At 43.3% G+C, this 18,873-nt stretch overlaps 2 protein-coding genes across 4 annotated transcripts; both read right to left on the bottom strand.

The window, feature by feature from the left end:
- Nucleotides 1-3,445: 3,445 nt before the first annotated feature.
- LOC105900504 lies at nucleotides 3,446-7,452 on the bottom strand. 3 transcript variants are annotated; one of them, XM_012827822.3, is made up of 6 exons: nucleotides 7,077-7,452; nucleotides 6,898-6,960; nucleotides 4,527-6,725; nucleotides 3,782-4,405; nucleotides 3,635-3,697; nucleotides 3,446-3,529 (listed from the first exon to the last, which is right to left on the bottom strand). In XM_012827822.3, the coding sequence occupies exons 1-5, from the start codon at nucleotides 7,222-7,224 to the stop codon at nucleotides 3,666-3,668; spliced, it is 3,066 nt and encodes a 1,021-aa protein (XP_012683276.3). In that variant the 5' UTR covers nucleotides 7,225-7,452; the 3' UTR covers nucleotides 3,446-3,529; nucleotides 3,635-3,665. The 3 variants fall into 3 exon arrangements, with proteins under 3 accessions (XP_012683276.3, XP_042559721.1, XP_042559720.1); XM_042703787.1 differs by having other exon boundaries at nucleotides 3,635-4,405; XM_042703786.1 differs by having other exon boundaries at nucleotides 3,446-4,405.
- A 78-nt stretch (nucleotides 7,453-7,530) lies between these two features.
- LOC105900616 (tetratricopeptide repeat protein 39C-like) lies at nucleotides 7,531-18,826 on the bottom strand. The gene is made up of 14 exons (XM_042703789.1): nucleotides 18,300-18,826; nucleotides 15,519-15,567; nucleotides 14,276-14,404; nucleotides 13,607-13,721; nucleotides 12,852-13,290; nucleotides 11,823-11,991; nucleotides 11,521-11,614; nucleotides 11,296-11,403; nucleotides 11,003-11,112; nucleotides 10,281-10,404; nucleotides 9,993-10,090; nucleotides 9,560-9,664; nucleotides 9,403-9,441; nucleotides 7,531-9,146 (listed from the first exon to the last, which is right to left on the bottom strand). Exons 1-14 carry the CDS (start codon nucleotides 18,437-18,439, stop codon nucleotides 9,057-9,059), a joined length of 1,809 nt encoding a protein of 602 aa, XP_042559723.1. The 5' UTR covers nucleotides 18,440-18,826; the 3' UTR covers nucleotides 7,531-9,056.
- Nucleotides 18,827-18,873: the final 47 nt, after the last annotated feature.

The following is an 18,873-nucleotide window of genomic DNA, read 5'->3' as shown; positions in this document are numbered from 1 at the left end:
TCTAAGGAGGATTGGGAGACAGGATGTGGTCAGATGAGACCAAAATCAAGCTCTTTGGCATCAACTCGACTTGCTGCGTTTGGAGGGGGAAGAATGCTGAATATGACCCCAAGAACACCATCCCCACCGTCAAGCATGGAGGTGGAAACATTATGCTTTGGGGCTGTTTCTCTGCCAAGGGTACAGGACAATATTGGGTTTGAACCTCATTCCCTCATTCCCTCCCATTGAAAACGCAACCTTAAGGATTTGGAGAGGATCTGCAAAGAGGAGTGGACCAAAATCCCTCCTGAGATGTGTGTAAACCTGGTGACCAACTACAAGAAAAGTCTGACATCTGTGCTTGCCAACAAGGGTTATTCCACCAAGTACTAAGTCATGTTTTGCTAGGGGTTCAAATACTTATTTTCTGCATCAAATGCAAATTAAGTCATAAATGTTATAAAATGCAGTTTTCTGGATTTTTTTGTTGATATTCTGTTTCTCACTGTTAAAATACACCTACTATTACAATTATAGATCACACATTTCTTTGCAAGTGGCCAAACTTGCGAAATCGGCAGGGGTTCAAATACTTATTTTCCCCACTGTATATCAATTACTTGAATGAATAATTTGTATTTTAATTGGGATGCAAATGAAATAAAACTAAAATAAGGTGCTTTGATGTATCATCATTGACGATTGATAACCACTCGCATATTGATTGATCATGTCACTGGAATATTGATATATGCCATGCCTCTCATCACCAGCTGTGAATGTGAGCTTAAAGCTATTAGCATTAGCTGCATTTATGGCGATCTGGAAACATTCCATTGGCTTCCCACTGGGTTAGAGGCACCGCTAATGAGTGTTGATCCGTTGGAGGTGACTGGACCCACTGCTAGCTCTCACCATGAGCCTTGAGCTTTTGGCAGCATGAGGCTAAAGAGAGACTGCTATTAAATCAAAATGCATAACTCCTGTAGGATATTTAGTTGATTCTTTAGTTCTTTCCCTAAACAAGATTTTTCATGTGACAGTCATGACAAAATAAATAACAATTATATAGTACCTTGCCTAATACACCATTTCAACACTGCAGGTTACACATGCATCCAGATCCCTGTGCATAATCTTTATGTGAATTCTGTGATTTGTATGTCTTGTTGGGTGACCATTCATATGACCACTGAAAACAATCAGAGCAGTAAGTAGTGAACTATAAGGCAATTAGCGCGCTCTTGACTACATTCTGACATACAGAAAGGTTTATACCATAACCAACAATCCTGTTCAATGTGACTACTACTTGCTTTTAGGTCCTTTGAAATCCTTTAGTCTGTGCAGAACCTTACCAATGTGTCAGTTGGACATCAAGGACTATCAGTGTCAGTCCATTGAGGGGGGTTGCCGCTTTAAGACTTGATTAACTATTTATTTCCTTAGCTTGCTGCATATCATTCGATTCTTTTATCTTCTAAAAGGGGTTTTATGTGATAGTGATCTGATGGCCTGAACTATGAAAAGGAAACTATTCCAAATTGACAATATAAAAACCAAAATCACCTTCATAAAGTTAAAATCGTAGTTATTTAAATATAATTGACCACTATACAGTGATGTGAAAAAGTATTTGCCCCCTTCCCAATTTCTTCTATTTTTGCATATTTGTCACACCTAAATGTTTCAGATCGTCAAACTAATTTTAATATTAGAAAAAGATAACTAGAGTAAACACAAAATATAGTTTTTAAATGATGATGACATTTATTGAAGGAAAAAAACTATCCAACCCCACCTGGCCCTATGTGAAAAAGTAATTGCCCCCTTAGTTACTAAATCAACCAATTAAGTAAGGGATAATGTATAGTCTGGCAACCTGTCTGGCAATGTGAAGTACGCTAAAAGGTCTCAAAAAGCAGTACATGATGCTGTGATCTAAAGAAATTCCAGAACAGATGAGAAACACAGTCATTGACATCTTTACGTCTGGAAAGGGTTAAAAAGCCATTTCTAAGGCTCTGGGACTAGCGAACCACGGTGAGAGCCATTATCCACAAATGGAGAAAATTTGGAACAGTAGTGAACCTTCCCAGAAGTGGCCGGCCAACCAAAATTCCTCCAAGAGCGCATCAACGACTCATCCATGAGGTCACAAAAGAGCCCAGACTAAAGAACTGCAGGCCTCACTTGCCTCAGTTAAGGTCAGTGTTCACGATTCCACAATAAGAAAGAGACTGGGCAGAAATGGCATCCATGGGAGAGTTGCAAGGCAAAAACCACTGCTGACCAAAAAGAACACAAAGGCTCGTCTCATATTTGGCAAAAAACATCTTGATCATTCCGAAGACTTTTGGGATAAGATTCTGTGGACTGATGAGTCAAAAGTTGAACTTTTTGGAAGACAAGGGTCTGGTTACATCTGGCGTAAAGCTAACACAGTCAAACACGGTGGTGGTAGTGTGATGGTCTGGGGCTGCTTTGCTGCTTCAGGACCTGGGCGACTTGCCATATTTGATGGAACCATGAATTCTGCTCTCTACAAGAAAATCCTGAAGGAGAATGTCCGGCCATTAGTTTATGACCTAAAGCTCAAGCGCAGTTGGGTTATGCAGCAGAACAATGGTCTGAAGCATACAAGCAAGTCCACCTCCGAATGGCTCAAAAGAAACAAAATAAAGGTTCTGGAGTGGCCTAGCCCTGACTTAAATCCAATTGAAATGCTGTGGCATGACCTTAACGGGCAGTTCATGCTCGAAAACCCTTCAATGTGGCTGGATTCAAACAATTCTGCAAAACAGAGTGGGCCAAAATTCCTCCATAGAGATGTAAAAGACTCATTGCCAGTTATCCTAAATGTTTGATTGCAGTTGTTGCTGCCAAGGGTGGCACAACCAGCTGTTAGGTTTAGGGGGGGCAATTACTTTTTCACCTGGGTGATGTAGGTTTTCAATAAATAACAATTATCATTTAAAAGCTGCATTTTGCGTTTATTCATATATTCATATTTTGCTTATATTATAATTAGTTGGACTATCTGAAACATTTAAATGTGAAAAATAGGCAAAAATAGAAGAAATTGGGAAGGGGGCAATACTTTTTCACAGCACTGTACATTACCTTCTTTCTTTGCTATACACATGTAGTTTTAATGGATTTTTGACTGTCATATTGTTTCAGTTTAATTTGATTCTTTCATTTGGTTGCAGTTGAAATGGCTGATTATTGACTTATTGGTTGAGGCCTCTGGTGCCGATTTATTGTTCCACTCCTCAGACCCCAGTGTTAAATCGATTCTGATTTTTTTTTTAAAGGTTCTAGCCATTGGAAGCCATCAGTATATTTATGTAACATTTAAGTAGTGTGTTGTATTTTTACCATTCTCAACATTTTGTGTATTAATCAGATGAAGCAATGCATCTCTGTGATGGAAAGGTAGCTCACTCAAGAAACAGACATCTTAATGCTGATTTTTTTATTTTGCAAAGTTGCTTTCAAAATTAAAAAAAAAAATGTCCAAGAATGTGACAGCTTCCAAGTAGACCTGGAGGTAAGGCATAGAACACATTAATGATGACAACGAAAGACAATACATCAGCAGTCACATAAACAAATCTTGTAATCATAAGACATTCAAAAACGCATGTACCATCAATTGCTGGGAGTTGGTCCTAAAGTGCCTAGAGGTTGAAATTGGCCCCGTAGTCCGTCACTACAAAGCAGAAACATGTCAATTCAAAGCCCTTAGAGAATAGAGCTCCATCACATTCTTTGATCCTGATATTATCAGACATACCATGGCAGGCCTCTGTGGCTGCACACTGATGTGAACAGCTGGGCATGGTGGTGGCACTCTGATGTGAACAGCTAGGCATGGTGGCGGCACTCTGATGTGAACAGCTAGGCATGGTGGTGGCACTGGTCAGCCCACAGGCGCTCCTGTTGGCCCCGCCGCAACTCTGCCCCTCCTGGTGGTCGCACATCGCGGACGAGCTGTGGTGTGGCCGCAGCGGTATGGACATGGCCTGCCAGAAGTGGGGGCACCTGCGGTCAGTGTCGGGCAGCACGTGTTGGCCGCAGACGTGCTTGGATGAGCAGCACTGATGGGAGATGAGGGGGCCCAGGTTGTGGCCAGAGCATGTGGTCTCTGGCATGTGGTGAGGGCGCATGCTACTCCCGGATGACCTGGCGGAAGGCATGTGGTGGCAGCTACAGTACAAGCCACAGTCCAGGTACATGGGGATCTTGGCTTTCTGCTCCAGGCCACATTGCGACGTGTAAGCTGAGGCCTGGTAGTGGCAGGGAGGTTGAACCCCGCTCTGAGCACCGGGATGAGTCAGGTGACACAGCCTCCAGTGGCCGGCTGGCCCTACACATGGACAGGCACTGGCTACCACTGGCTCAGAAGGCCTACTCGGCACTTAACACAGGGAAGAGAAATCAATTATTACAAATTTGCTTAAATTAACAACTACATTCTTTTTATTTTCCTGTCACAGAATATTGTATCCTTGCATTCTTAATATTTAACTAGGCCTTACATTTCCCATAACTGCAACAGGTGATGTTAGGCAGTTGTCCATTATTTGTGACGGCTGCCGCTGCTTGCTGCTTTAAAGATGCAGAGGTGTGAGCTGCAAGTCCAGTTCCTTCTCCTGTCATGGAAACTCCAGCCGGGGATTGAGTGCAGGGACGCCGCGCCTTAGAAAAGCCCATGTGCCCCTGCGAGGCAGGCCTAGAAGGCTCTGTGGAATTCTGGGTCTTCTGGGTCTCAGGGAATGTATTAAATATGCCAGCAAAGCTTCCTGTTCTCGACAACTGAGGGGTCATAGCTGCTACAAAGCTGGGATTGTGAGACAACTCCCCGGTGGCCACAGGGATGCAGACATATGAGGAAGCTTTGACTTCCTCGCCTTCGGCACAGGCCTGGGGAATCATGCCAGACATCAGCACCTCCACTGGTTGAAGAGGAAGATACACCAAATAGGGTGCGCGAACTTCCAGTGATGAAACGCTGTTCGCCTGTGTGATCTGGACTGCTTCTGGCCCAAACAGCTCCATCTCCACTCTAGCTGAACTGGGGACATCTACAAGCACTGGAGCCTTGGCTTCCTTTATAGCCCCAGCAGATGAGCTCACAAAGCTCACGCTGGTTTTACCTTCAGCCAAAGCAGGTGCAAACTCGTGGCAAGGGGAGGGTACCTTTGTATTTGTCTCCAGCACGTCCGGAACAGTAAGGCCTGAGATCACATTCTCCTGGGATTGCAGGGGTGTCTGTGTTTCAGGGGTCCCATCAGAGGTTGACGTGTCAACAGCTGCAGGGGGTTCAGTCAGAGTGGTGGCGGCCATATCTGTTGCAGAGACTTTAATGTCAAGAACAGACATATCTGGAGCTGCGACTTCTGGCACTTGGTTCTCCTGAAACGTAGCCACCTCCTTTGATTCACAGACAGTTTGTATCTCTGCTGCAGAAGTCTCATCACACACTGAAGGTCTGGCTGGGATAACAATATTTGACAATGAACTCTTCTGAGAAGCAGAATCCAAACTACTCTCATAGGCAGTGGCCTCCTTTGTTATTTGGTTCTCATCAGCAGCAGAAAGTGCAGTCATGTTCGACACTGAACTCTTCTGAGAAGCAGACTCCTTCATTTCAGCAGTTACTTGATCCTTGTCGGATATAAAACATGCAGCCATGTTCAACACTGAACTCTTCTGAGAAGCAGGCTCCTTCATTTCAGCAGTTACTTGGTCCTTCTCGGAAATAAAACATGCAGCCATGTTCGACACTGAACTCTTCTGAGAAGCAGACTCCTTCATTTCAGCAGTTACTTGATCCTTGTCGGATATAAAACATGCAGCCATGTTCGACACTGAACTCTTCTGAGAAGCAGACTCCTTCATTTCAGCAGTTACTTGGTCCTTCTCGGAAATAAATGCAGCAATGTTTGATCGGGAACTCCGCAGAGAAGCAGAGCCTCTACCCCTCTGGGGTGCTGAATCAATCTTTGTTTCAGCAGTGGTTTGGTCCTCAGAGGTTTCCATAACACATTTGGAAGCAATCAGTTCCAGAGACTCTGACATCTTTGCGATCACGGCATCACCAGTGTCAGGACTGCAATAGGTGAGGGAAGTTGGTGGCGGGGTAGTGTGCTTCATAACAGCACATTCGGGGTCAGGAACACTGTCAGTCAGTTTGATGTCAGCTTGAAACACAATAATCTCCGGTACCTCCTCGGACTGGACAATGATCTGTGACACATTTGGAAGTATGGATGTTTTGATCAGGACCGCGTCCATATCCATGTCAATATCACTCAGGGGCACTCTCTCAAACAGGGCTGAGCAAAGTCGCCCACACTGTGAGCCCGGCTGGCTGCAGTCCCCGGTCAGGCTGCTGCCATGGCTATGTCGGGGAGAGCTCTTGGGGGTGGTCTTTCGGCGGAACACTGCCAGCTCTGCGGCCATCTCTGGTGATATTGGGCCTGGTGACAAGGTGATGACATTTGCGGAAATGAGTCCATCCAGATCACTCTTCTCAATTTGAGCTTCCACACTCTCTGAAGTGAGAAACTGGGCCTTGGTGAACTCCTGTGCATTCTCCCTTGTTGTTTCACCTGAGTCACCAGCTGGGAATCTGGAAACAGGTCCTATGTGGTCAACGCTGGCTTCATAGAGCAGAGGGCCTGCCTCCCACTCCTCCTTAGACTCGAGGCGGCGAATTGAGGCTTTTGGATTTACTGGAAAACAGCAATGATGTTATTTATAATTTTATCTCTTATATATCCTGGCCATGATTGAAAATTTGAAAAGCTCCTAATATGCAAAAGAGAAGGCTACGTTTATCCCATTTATGGCAACACATTTGCTCGATTCACTGTAAAACAACAAAACTGATTTTTCTATACTTACATAGAGGATATTTTGATTGTTGGAATGCCTTCAGAAGCTCATCAAAACCTAAATTTGGATTCTCTGGAGAAATGAAAATTCAGTGAGGGAAACTTTAAGACCGATCAAACTGTGAATGGTGTGAAAAGACAATAATGATATGATTAATTATGAGTTGCTTATATCATAATAACACGAACCAACTCTGAAGGTGAGAAGAGCTTTGAAGTATTTTTCAGCAAAATGTTGGACGCTGTCCGGCTTACATCTCACCACGGCTCTGCTGAATCCCTCAAGCATAGGTTTGAGACCCTTGGGAATCAGAACTTTATGCAGATAGGTGTACATCTTACCCTTCCGACCTGTCCGCAATGTAGACGTATCTGAGAACTGTATGGACTGAGCGCTATTTTTGTCTTTCCTCAATATTACGTCACATTATGGGTTCTGCGACATAGGGTGCGTCACAATGGTCCGCAGCTGCTAGCAGGGCCGCGCAAATAAACGAATCCCCTAAACTAGATTTCCATCAACCTAGTCGTAAAATAAGCATATTCATTTAATTAATTGCAATGCTTTCAGTGATTCTTTACATGCCCGTTACTGTTGGTTGCAGGGGGTAGCAGCGCAAACATAAAACCAGAACATGACACGTGACGTAAAGAGCTTTTTAAAACCAATTTAATGTTAAAACAGTAGTCTTTCTGACAGGGGACATTGACATGGGGAAACAAGTAGTTTGTTTACTCTACAATCCTAAATGTACATTGCCAGAGTTTAACTCATACAGTAGTTTGAACAATATTTAGGACGACCTTCAACACCCTGTAAACGTGCATCAGGATATATAAAAACAAACAAAAAACGTAGTAAGTAGGTAATCGCATTATGCCTCATTAATAGAAGACAATAACGTGATTGTCTTCCGAGTGGTAGTAGTTTAGTTGACTACTTAGTTTTAAAAAGGTAAAGAATCGAAATCCAATTTGAATTTGGCAAACAGAATCACCACTGTCAAAGGGTCGTGGCTAGGCATAAATGGCTCTTTAACACAAGTCATGAACAAACAATGTCTATTGCTTCTTGTACCACATTCTCCACCGAACTGATTTCACAACACTACTTACGCCTGACTGTCCTTTACAACAATACACTCCTTAAGACAACCTCTGAACATTGGAGATAAAGAGAACAACTTATTTCCAAATTAACAATACAATATTTACACCTGAAACTGGTAAAATGGATTTTGGTACAACTTTGTACAATCAACCACCTATGTTGACCGATTAACATTCCTCTCAAACTAGGACAATGGATTATGATCAACACTTTCAAAAGAAAAACACCTCTCTGACCCGAGGTTAAGATTGATACACCGGTCAGTGTAATGAGACAGTGTGGCACTTCCAGACCTTTCCTCTCGTCACCACTGGTGATATATCAGTAACACCCTAAACTCCAAATGTACATTACAATTAAACTGAGTGTGTAGATCCCCTCTTACTTCTCATCACCAACATCCAGACGCATCTTTCCACACTAAACAATCATACAGCATTTACCAAAGAAAGAATGAAGGAGAAGGAAGAGACACAGACACAGACACACACACATCATATAAAGCTGTGCTCCTAGATATGTACCCTCAGAAAGTATGTGAAGGAATCCCATACACATACAATGCCCTGCTAACATTCCAGTCTTGACCTAATTTTCTCTGTAAAAATAATACAAGGCAGGTGAAATAAATGGCTTTACAATTAACCTGCTAACAATGCAAGCCTGTATTTTCAACAAAAAAAAAGATAGTAAATAAAGTTAAAAAAAAAATACAGTTTATTAAAAAGGCAAATTAAAGTCACTTAGTGGCACATTCAGAAACAAAGAGGTTAAAAGAAACACGTAGGGGAATGGCATCTGGGCAAATCTAGTACAGATTATTCCAAATTAAAACAATGTAACCGATGGGTCATCTGTACAAAGCAAAGTTTCCTTGATGATGCCTGTGCATCATCTACTTTCCAATCCTTTGAATACGTAGTAGCCATGGTCAGGACTGGCATATGTCCACCACGCTCCTGTCTGGTTGTGTGGGGCTCCACGAAGCTCCTGGGAGTGGAGTTAAACGCAGAGGAGCAGCCCCGGACAGAGGGGAGGCCAGGGGGTAGGGAGGTGGGTCACTGGGGTACAACTTCCTTGAGCGAGGCCATCGCTGAGTGGATGCGCACGTGGAGGCGGTTCTCAAAGTCATAGCCAGCATAATCCTCCTACAGAATGAGAGAACGAACACACACACACACACACACACACACACACACACACACACACACACACACACACACACACACACACACACACACACACACACACACACACACGTTTAGCTTTAATGAATAATGGTAGAATAAAGAAGAAATGAATAAAGGCAGTTTTGTTCATTTTCTCAAATGCAGACTGTCAGAGTGCTTTTGTACAATATGTATGAATCTAAATTCAGTACCAATGATTAAAAAAGAAAATGACCTTGGCCTGCAATAAAAGACCTCTGCCCTTTGCTGAAGACTGTGGGGGAAAAGATAAACAGAAATGTCAACACAAAAGACACGGTCATGAGAAACCATTAAACAAGTAGTAACTCAGCCTCTGTTATACATTTCCATGGACACACACACACACACACCTCAGGGTTGTCCAGTAGTACACATCCCAGCTCATAGCAGGAGTATGGCTGCACGTAGGAGTTACTAAGTCGGCCCTCTTCATCTCTGGCCGCCAGATGAAAGCACTAGAGACAACATTCACACATAGTCAAGCTATTTATTCATTTATCTGACACACTCATCCAAGGCATCACTCTGTTAGAGAAGGCTCACAATTATCAGTCAGCAATGGCACGCCAAATTCACAGAACCTGAATCGCCTTGGTTGTCCCAATGGATGAATAAATATTATAATATATATAAATTATATTTATATTATATTATATTAATTATATAATTATTGTAATATAATTATATTTATAATATATATATAAATTATATGATATAATATTATATATATATATATATATATAATGCTCACCGCAAGCACAAGTTGAGCAGCTAATAATGTACCTGGATTGCTTCTTTTGTATTTCCCAGACATTTGTGTATGGCACCAAGAAGTAGATTTCTTAGACCTGCGCATGAGGCATCCTCTATGTCCTGCAGGACTAAATAGCAAAAATAGCACAACAGGTCTCATTTTACATTCATACAAATGTCAAATGTTTTGTTTGTCAATGCTTTATAAACAACATTTAGTGAAAGTGATTTTTGGGGGGAAATGTCAAGTTATGAAGAATTCAAAGCGTGCAGTAGTTCACTGGCAGTGTGTTTGTGGCCCCTGGGTGAGTGCAGTACCTTGGCTCATGTGCTGGAGTTTGGGGGTAGAGCTGTTGGCCAGTGCCTTCCACAGGTACAGCACCTCGATCACAGCCAAAGTGCAGCGCTCTTTGGTGGGAGACTGCTTCCTCAGGTTCTCTGCCTGCGCGTGCGCACACACACACACACACACACACACACACACACACACACAAACACACACGATGGAAGGAAGGGGAAAAAAAAGAAACAAACAAACAAGAAAAACAAAAAAACACATCAAGAGAGATTTTAAGGTTTTTGAGGCTATTAACAGTAGTTATTTCAGTGCATTATTTTTAATAACCTTAATGGTGGATGAATAATTTATTTGGACACATAAGAAGCTTCTAGTGGGGGAAGCAGACTCCTCCTTCACTTACCAAACAAAATTACAAATCAAACGGAAAGAATAGGTACAATACTTGTTGCTGCAGTGAATAAAGTTTGTGACTGTAAATTATGTTTTGTCCATTTTGTGGAAACCATTTTACCCAGTTGGCTACATTCACAAACTCTATTCACTTTACCTCCCGTGAAACAGTTTGATTGACACAAAAGGTCAGCAACAAGCACTTCCTTGTGTACTGTACCTACCCTTTCCGTTTGATTTGCCCACTTGTAAATTTGTTTCGGGACTGGTGTTTCACATGTTGTAAATTCGTTTTCTAAAATGTTCATTTGTTTTGCCCTTCTCGGCCACCGTATGCAACACAACTCACCCTCCTCATGGAGAACTGCTCAATCTGATTGTTTTTCCTTTTGAAAAGCTTCTGGATGTCTTTCAACACTTTTGCTGCCCCATCCAGGTCCCCTGCAGCTCCTTGGCACGCTACAGGCAGCCACCGAAGCAGAGAAAGGAGTATGATGGACAACCCAGAAATACACATACAGCATAATCAGTGTATTCAACAGTCCTCTACTAACACAGACTACTTTCGCAGCCATATGTGAACACACATACAGTATTTCCTAAGACGGCCGTATGCGGATGCTATTGTTGCAGGAACCTCACCTCCGGTCAAGTAGGCGTAGTAGCACTGCGACCAGCGAGACTCCGTCCTCAGCCGGTCAAAGGCTCTGTAGGCCTCATCAAAGCGCAGTTCAATCATGCTGCACCACCCTGAAACAGCCAGAGGCATACAGTTGTATGCAAACGTGGGCACTCCAGAGCTCAATAAATAGATTTTTGAAGTGAAAAGAAGTAAATACAACCTCTGTAACAAAGGAACATACTCACCAATCTCATACAGACAGACATGTTGGATCTCCCTCTGGTCTGTGGCGAGCCCCAAGGCATTGTTGAAAGATGTCAAGGCACTGTTGATCTGACACTGACACACAAAGACACAGGTTTGCACAACGTGCCAAAATACTTAAGACTTAATAATTAAGAAACCTACACAACATGTCATATGAGGTCATAACGTTAGGTCCCCGCTCAGCCCACACGGTGGGCTTTACCGCAGCCGTGGTATACATACAAAACATGAGCCATGTTAGATGGACTTTTTATATATCACATCAGCTGACGAGGCTTACCTCTAAGCGCTGAACCCTGCCTTTGAAGAACATGAAGAGGGAGGAGTTGGGGTAGATGGCCTCATTCCTCTGGAGAATGGCCCTGGCTTCCAGGAGCCCTGCCTGGGTGTCGGTGCCATCCAGAGCAAAAAAGGGCTGCACTACAGTGTGGTACCACAAGAGGGCCAGCCTGCAATGGCAACAGAATAGCAGGAACCTTCACTACTTCAATGACAGTAAATACATACAAGAAAAATGCACATGGGATGAAACAGGATAATAGGATTGTAGATGGATAGATTTTGCACAGTACCAAAACACCAGATTTGAACAGAAGTGTAGAAAAATGCCAAATCATCAAGCAATTTGTGTTTGGGTATGCACTACATAGTTAGGCAATACATTCAATTCTACTTAAAATCATTTTAATACAAAGCCGGTAAAAGCTACAATTCCTCCTGCCTGTACCCCACAACGATGTCTTACTGCAACTCAGAAAGCATAAAAAAACTGAACCCTCCATGTCAACACTGTTATCAGATGACTAAAGCCCTTTTCTCTCTACCCAGCAGCCCTGAGCTTGGACTGAAAGAAGGCACTTCATTAAGCTTGGGCAAACCCCTGCTCTGTGACAACACAGCTCCTCCTCACCACACTACATGCAGCCATAACACATTTTCAGTTAGAATAAGATCCACTAAACAAACAGAACCTGCATAACCAGTGCTCCGTCACGTGGGTGGTATGCATGCTCACACTTCATCACAACACTTCTGTATACAGACGTTATATAAAAAGCTTACATAAATCCAAGCAAGGAATTTAATGACAATCTAGAGTCTTCACATTTTGCAGTTCCTTATCTCAAAAGAAAGAGAAAAAAGGCCCTTGTAATTTCAGTATCAACCTTGTGATTTTCTCAGTAAGGAGTCATTCAGTTAATACTGTCTGTGTACTCTAAAGGCACTGAAACATTAGCAGCTGTGGAAGATTTGAGTGTTTTCTTTTAGTGCCGCGGCCACTGCGTGGTGCTTCTTCACACCTACTCACGTAGCAAGAGGGGCCTTCATGTCCTTACTTTCGCTCGCATACGTGAGGGAAGACAGTCCCTGGTGTCGGTCGCCGGGGAAGCCCAGCAGGTTGATGATCTTCAGCAGATGGGGCGGCACCATGGAGATGCACAGGTGGAAGAGGCCGTAGCCAAAGCTGACCGAGCCCTTCAGACGGCCCAGGACCTCGGTGCTCACCCCACCCAGCCCCTGCGGCTGGGGGCCGGATGAGGAGGCGGAGGCGGAAGCGGACAGGGAGGGGGTGAAGGAGGAGGCGGAGGCGGAGGGGGAGGGGGAGGGGGTGGAGGAGGATGGGGGCAAAGTGCCCTGCTGGCTGGAGGACCTCCTCTGGTAGGCCTCTTGCAGCTGGCTGATGTCACTATGGCACTTGTTGTACATTTTCCAGGCCTTGCGGAGGATCCAGCCTCCTTTGATGTACGCTGTGGATATATTTTTAGGGAGAGACAGGCTTTCAGACATGCTGAGGGATGACCAGCAGCCAGTAATATTCAAATATGCCAAACAGCTCTACTGTCGACCCATTCATTTCCTGTGCCTACAGAATGTGACCGCACAGATTTAACTTTACAAAGTGCCCGCCAACCTTCCAAACACCTACATGCACACAAAGAAGAATAGAAATTGTGAAAAGTGAGCTGTGAAATGCCTTGGTTGTGGCTGTAGGTTTCCTGGCGTTGAGTTCGGGAATAGTGGCATCTAACAAGCGAATCCAAGAGTTATAAAAAAAAAACTCACAAGACAGCTCCTGTTTCACGAAGGAGAGAACAGCCAGATACACTTGGCAGTCTGCAACTATGATCTGTCTCTGTAGGCGCTCCACCACAGCCTGCTCTGATCTCTGGGAGTCCATCTGCACACACACACACACACACACACACACACACACACACACACACACACACACACACACACACACACACACACACACACACACACACACACACACACACACACACACACACACACACACACACACACACACACACACACACACACACACACACAGAGAGAGAGAGAGAGAGAGAGGAACAGAAACAGAAACACAGACAGAGTGCTGAGCTCAGGATATGTACAATTGCCAGACCAGTGTGAGCGTGTGCAATTGATCATCCAAGTCAGCACAAACATTAACTTGGATGCAGCAATGACAGGCCACATCCTCCACTGTTACCCAATCTCAGAATTTATAAATCCACACATCCTGGTATGCTTCACATCACACTTCTCTAGACAGTGCCTTCTCCTTGACTGCTTTGTTTCTCCGTCTTATGAAAGATGGTGGACTTTCACAGCAACTAGGCATGCATTAGCTGCATGTATTTTCTTACATTTTCTTTCTTTAATTGTGTACACTTAATATTGGACTGCTGCATGGGCTCAACAGGCAAAGGGGGAAGCACTCACACTCCTCTTGATCTTGTTTTTGATGGTCTCGATGACCCCGGCGTTCTCACTCTCACACAGCTTCTCTGTGGCACGGAGGTCGTCGCAGGCCAGCTGCATCTTCTCCTCCTCGAACGTCATCATGGCATTCTGCACAGCAAAACACACACAGGCGCACTTAACCAGTCAGTCTAAATCCAGGACAACAACAAAAAAAAAAAAACTCACAATCAGAATGATCACGGTGCAGCTGGCAGCTGATGATGATGATGTCTGAGGAAATGGAAACCGCACAAACCCAATGTTGACACATCATCAGTCTGTACAACTAACAATGATTTCATGCTGAGCTAAACTGACACGTTACAATCTATAGATCTCAACAATATGGTAGGCTATATACCATTTAATGTCAAGCAAGCTGATGGAGATCATTTCCAAGCACTGTTAATTACTTAGGGTGAATTTTCACCTAACACAAGCTTTGCAGTGAAGCCTAAGACACACCCAGATACCCCACAATCCACCATGATTACCTGCCACACGTACGTGAGCACATTATACTACCAAGCATAACAAATTAAAATTTCAGCTGAAGAGGACCAGGTTCAAGGAGGGCAGTCTGCTACCCGGGAGTGACCTTTGTGTGTAATTCATGAGCTCAGCAGCACATATCTTGGCCAGCAGCATGGGGTAAACAGCAGGGCTGCATCACTTGGCCATGGCTGAGCCCCAGTGTTTTGCCATTCATTCGGTTTCAATCCTTTCATATCAATTGCTTATCGGACAGTCAATCCAATTATCAAGGCTTGAAAAGAATATAATATAGCCAATGTAAGTTGTGCATAAGCTTGTACGCACTTGAGGTCATAGGTATAGGTCACTCAATGTTGTGATTAGTGTTTGGAAAGTTGCAAATGCCCTATTCACCCTAAACACTGCTAGCTTGTACACTAAAAGATCACACAGACAAATGCACAAATGCACACACACACACACACACACACACACACACACACACACACACACACACACACACACACACACACACACACAATTGATGGAAGGAAGGAAGGAAGGAAGGAAGGAAGGAAGGAAGGAAGAGAAAAAAGAAGGAAAAAAAACAGAGTGATGTTTTGTTTTTGAGGCTATTAACAGTAGTTATTTCTGTGCATTATTTTTAATAACCTTAATGGTGGATGAATAATTGAATTGGACATAAGAGCAGCTTCTAGTGGGGGAAGCAGACTCCTCCTTCACTTACCAAGAAGCTCACAAAGCTGGCACCAAAGCTCATCAAGGGACTGTGGTCTCTAGGAAAGACAGGAAACACAACACAAAATACAAACCATTTTAGGCAGCTCACAGATCAGCACATTCGTATTCATACTGGGTGAACAAAGTGTCAAGTTTACATGGTCTAGTCACATCCCAAGTGAGGATAAAACAATTAGTGAAAGCTTGCAATAAAACACAGACACAGACAGGGATAACACACAACTCAATGAGTAGAGTCGATTCTGTGTAGTCATTTTTCCACGAGATCCTCTCTAAAACGCAGTGTGTGTGTTGGGGAGGGGAGTCGGTAAAAGGCATGATCTAACAACAGTTACCCTATTTTTAGGGTGACGGGGTGTCAGTTCCTCTATCTGGTAACACATTCATGACCACCTCCAAGCATGACCCCCCCCCCCACCTCAATCACAGCTTGTTTATACTTTGATGACGACCTTTAGGTCACGCAGATGTGCAAAAGGCTCTGTGCGGACGTACCTGTACTCTCCAATTTTTTTGTGACCACTACGCTTCAAGAGCACCGACTGCGCAACTGCAGACTCAAAGAGGACTAGAAACATAATTATAACAAACAATTATGCATCTGTGGCGTCTGCAACTGTCTGTGTGCACATCCGCAAGCAAGCATAATCAAGGCCTTAACCGACGAGTTGACATTTAGTAGGACTCCTTGCAGGCTTAGTGGTCCACAGGATCTGGTCATGTGACCGTGTCCTTATTAGGGGTGCAATTGTACATGGTATATTGCCGATCCGTTAGGTACGGCCCCTGCAGTTCAATACGTGCACGTGAACCGCGGTATTACAGTATGCCTGTCAATATCCTATACTTTTCAAAACTTGTTTACTGCGCTGCTGACTACACACCTGTTGGACATTCTGATCCACAGAACATCTCTGGCCTATCAGTGCTCTGCATACAAATGGGAGCTGGACAGACACTAAGCCTTTATGCCTGTATTCAATTGTTTTAACTGTTAATTTAACAAAAGAGGTATTCCACATAGTATTAGACCTGCCTATGTTTAATTAGGCTAAACATGCCCTTTAACACACACCTAACTAAAAATAAATGTCATGCTTGATGGGCAATTAGTAAGAAGAGATACTCAAAGACCTAGAAGTGCATTAAATTGGCAAGCAATCCAAACTGTTATAGCCTTATCAGAGGTTTTGTGGTTTAGAATGACCACCAATTTACTTCAGCCAATGTCTCCTTACACCTTGTTGGGATCAGGGGACGCCATAATGAAAAGAGAGATCTTATAATAGTCCAGAGTACTCTACACATGCCAGAGAAAAATGAAAGAAAATGCCTACCAAATAAACAGGGGGAAAAAAGCAACAACAGAGGCCTACAAAATGCCCTGGAGTACTGAGATACACTGTCCTTTCATCATGCCTTCAAGGCTACCGTAGATGCAAAACCATTTTGATTTTGAACAAAAAAAATGCATTGCATTTTTGAAGGCCAGACCTACATTTTACTGCAAATCAACAGAACAGCCTATTTTGTTCAGAGACGGTTGTAACACAACACGTGTATTATTTAAAGAGACGTGCCTATACTACAGAGAACAGAAATACCTTTAAGTGAAATTAAAGTGTTAAAAAGCAACGCAAATATGGCACTCTTTAAACACATAAAACAATGCTTACACTAGATTTACAATATTGTGCATCACAGTGAGGACAACGCTTACTGAAGCTGCAGGATCTGACCAGGTCAACAAAATTAAGACACTTAATAATTATCTGAGAGTAGATCGTGTATGTTATGTGACCAGCAACATTACACCAATGATGAGGAATGTGTTTGTAGTGCGGAAGTGAAGGGGGGTAACGACTGCATAGAAATGGTCTACCATAACAGCAAGCATGAAATAATCGCATACAGGGTAGTATTTTACAGCGCTGTGTGAAGCAATAACAGTGAATGGTTTCTTAGACATGATTGTGCTACGAATGGCAACTCCCTATTGCGCTCAACCCAGCGCATACATACAGGGAGACATATGGTCGGGGAACTGTAAGTGACAGTTCTCTCCTCCAGAAAGTTCTAGGGATAAGTGTGCTAAAAAAAATCTGTATCCTCGATGTACAACCTGTTAGCAATCTGAATAATCTATGTAAAGTAACCAATTGTATGTTACGTAAGCAGTACAGTCAATCGGTACGGAAGTTAAGGACGTCACTGTTATATCAAAGACTATACGCAATGCTAATTGGTCACCATTTTAAAATGAAAAAGCATATTTAATATTTCAGCAAATTTGCCATATGTTGTGGGCCTACTTGCTGTCTACATGGCACTGGGTTTGACGCCACAGGTGATCAGTTCTGCCACCGAGTTCTGCTACAGTTACTGACGAGCTATCTAGAGCTGTGAATGACACCCAGAGCCTACATGACAAATTCCGACAGCGGTGCCACAGTGCTTTGGCTCAGTTAAGAGGTTAAACAGCTACGAATGGTTGACACTACTCACATGTGACATAGGAAATTAAGAAAGCAGTCTGCAATAGGCTACAGTTACTAAATAGGTCTGCGCCTTAAAAATGTATTTCAGTAAGACTGCTAGCTAACAAGCTAGTTAATTGACGTTCGGGCTGTCTGAATATAAAGTTTCTTAAAAGGGGCAGTAGTCAGTAATCAGCAATAGTAGCCAATGCAATCGCGCAAAATAAGAAGGGGCATCTAACGTTAGACTACTAAAAGGGAAGTTCAATTCATTCTATTCTGGATTGTACCTGTATTTTCGAAACAGTTCGTCGCTCTCTCTGAAGCCGTTGTTTAGAAGCATGTTTATTCCTTGCAATGCCAGCTCTGCGTCGTCAATCTGGTCTGGATTGTCGTCAACCTCTTGTTGGACAGGTTCGGGGCCAGCCATAATTGATGTTCTGAGTTAAACTGCGTACATATAAAATTCTTCCCTAAAATGCTTGCTTGCTTGGCAATCCAAATGGTACAGTCAGCAGCAAACGAATATCCTGAGAGCTCAATAGCGATTGCACCCCAGCCGAAAAGACTTCAAGTAGACTGTAACTGCAAACCGAGTTGTTTCTTCACGACACAAACAGTAAATACATGTTTTAAATGGGTATTGTTTTGTTATTCATCATCATAGACATATTCAGCCTCCTCATAGACAGATGCAGCCTCCCCTAGCATTCTGCTAGACTGGCCGGTGCACAGCTAGCCTACATGCAGGAATTCGAAGACATTTACGACATTTCCCCTAAGATGACTCTAGCCAATGAGCACAGGCAGACGGTTAAAAGATTCATCAAACTAATTAAACACTTATATAAATAAACCCAAACG

The sequence above is a fragment of the Clupea harengus genome, chromosome 25 (genome assembly GCF_900700415.2).
Source record: "Clupea harengus chromosome 25, Ch_v2.0.2, whole genome shotgun sequence".
NCBI classification, from domain to species: domain Eukaryota; kingdom Metazoa; phylum Chordata; class Actinopteri; order Clupeiformes; family Clupeidae; genus Clupea; species Clupea harengus.
Note: the sequence above shows the minus strand (reverse complement) of the source record. Positions and strands in the feature narration are given on the sequence as shown.

What these genes read in the sequence shown, in the direction of transcription:
- LOC105900616 (XM_042703789.1), bottom strand. Translation starts at nt 18,439, where the DNA reads ATGGCTGGCCCCGAACCTGTCCAACAAGAGGTTGACGACAATCCAGAC. An exon ending in CCAGCTTTGTGAGCTTCTTG is followed by an intron (nt 14,405 to 15,518) that starts GTAAGTGAAGGA and finishes TTTGCTGTGCAG; the next exon opens with AATGCCATGATGACGTTCGA. An exon ending in GCAGGGTTCAGCGCTTAGAG is followed by an intron (nt 11,615 to 11,822) that starts GTAAGCCTCGTC and finishes TTTGTGTGTCAG; the next exon opens with TGTCAGATCAACAGTGCCTT.
- LOC105900504 (XM_042703786.1), bottom strand. Translation starts at nt 7,224, where the DNA reads ATGTACACCTATCTGCATAAAGTTCTGATTCCCAAGGGTCTCAAACCT. An exon ending in TCTTCTCACCTTCAGAGTTG is followed by an intron (nt 6,961 to 7,076) that starts GTTCGTGTTATT and finishes TCATTTCTCCAG; the next exon opens with AGAATCCAAATTTAGGTTTT. An exon ending in ACAATCAAAATATCCTCTAT is followed by an intron (nt 6,726 to 6,897) that starts GTAAGTATAGAA and finishes GCTGTTTTCCAG; the next exon opens with TAAATCCAAAAGCCTCAATT.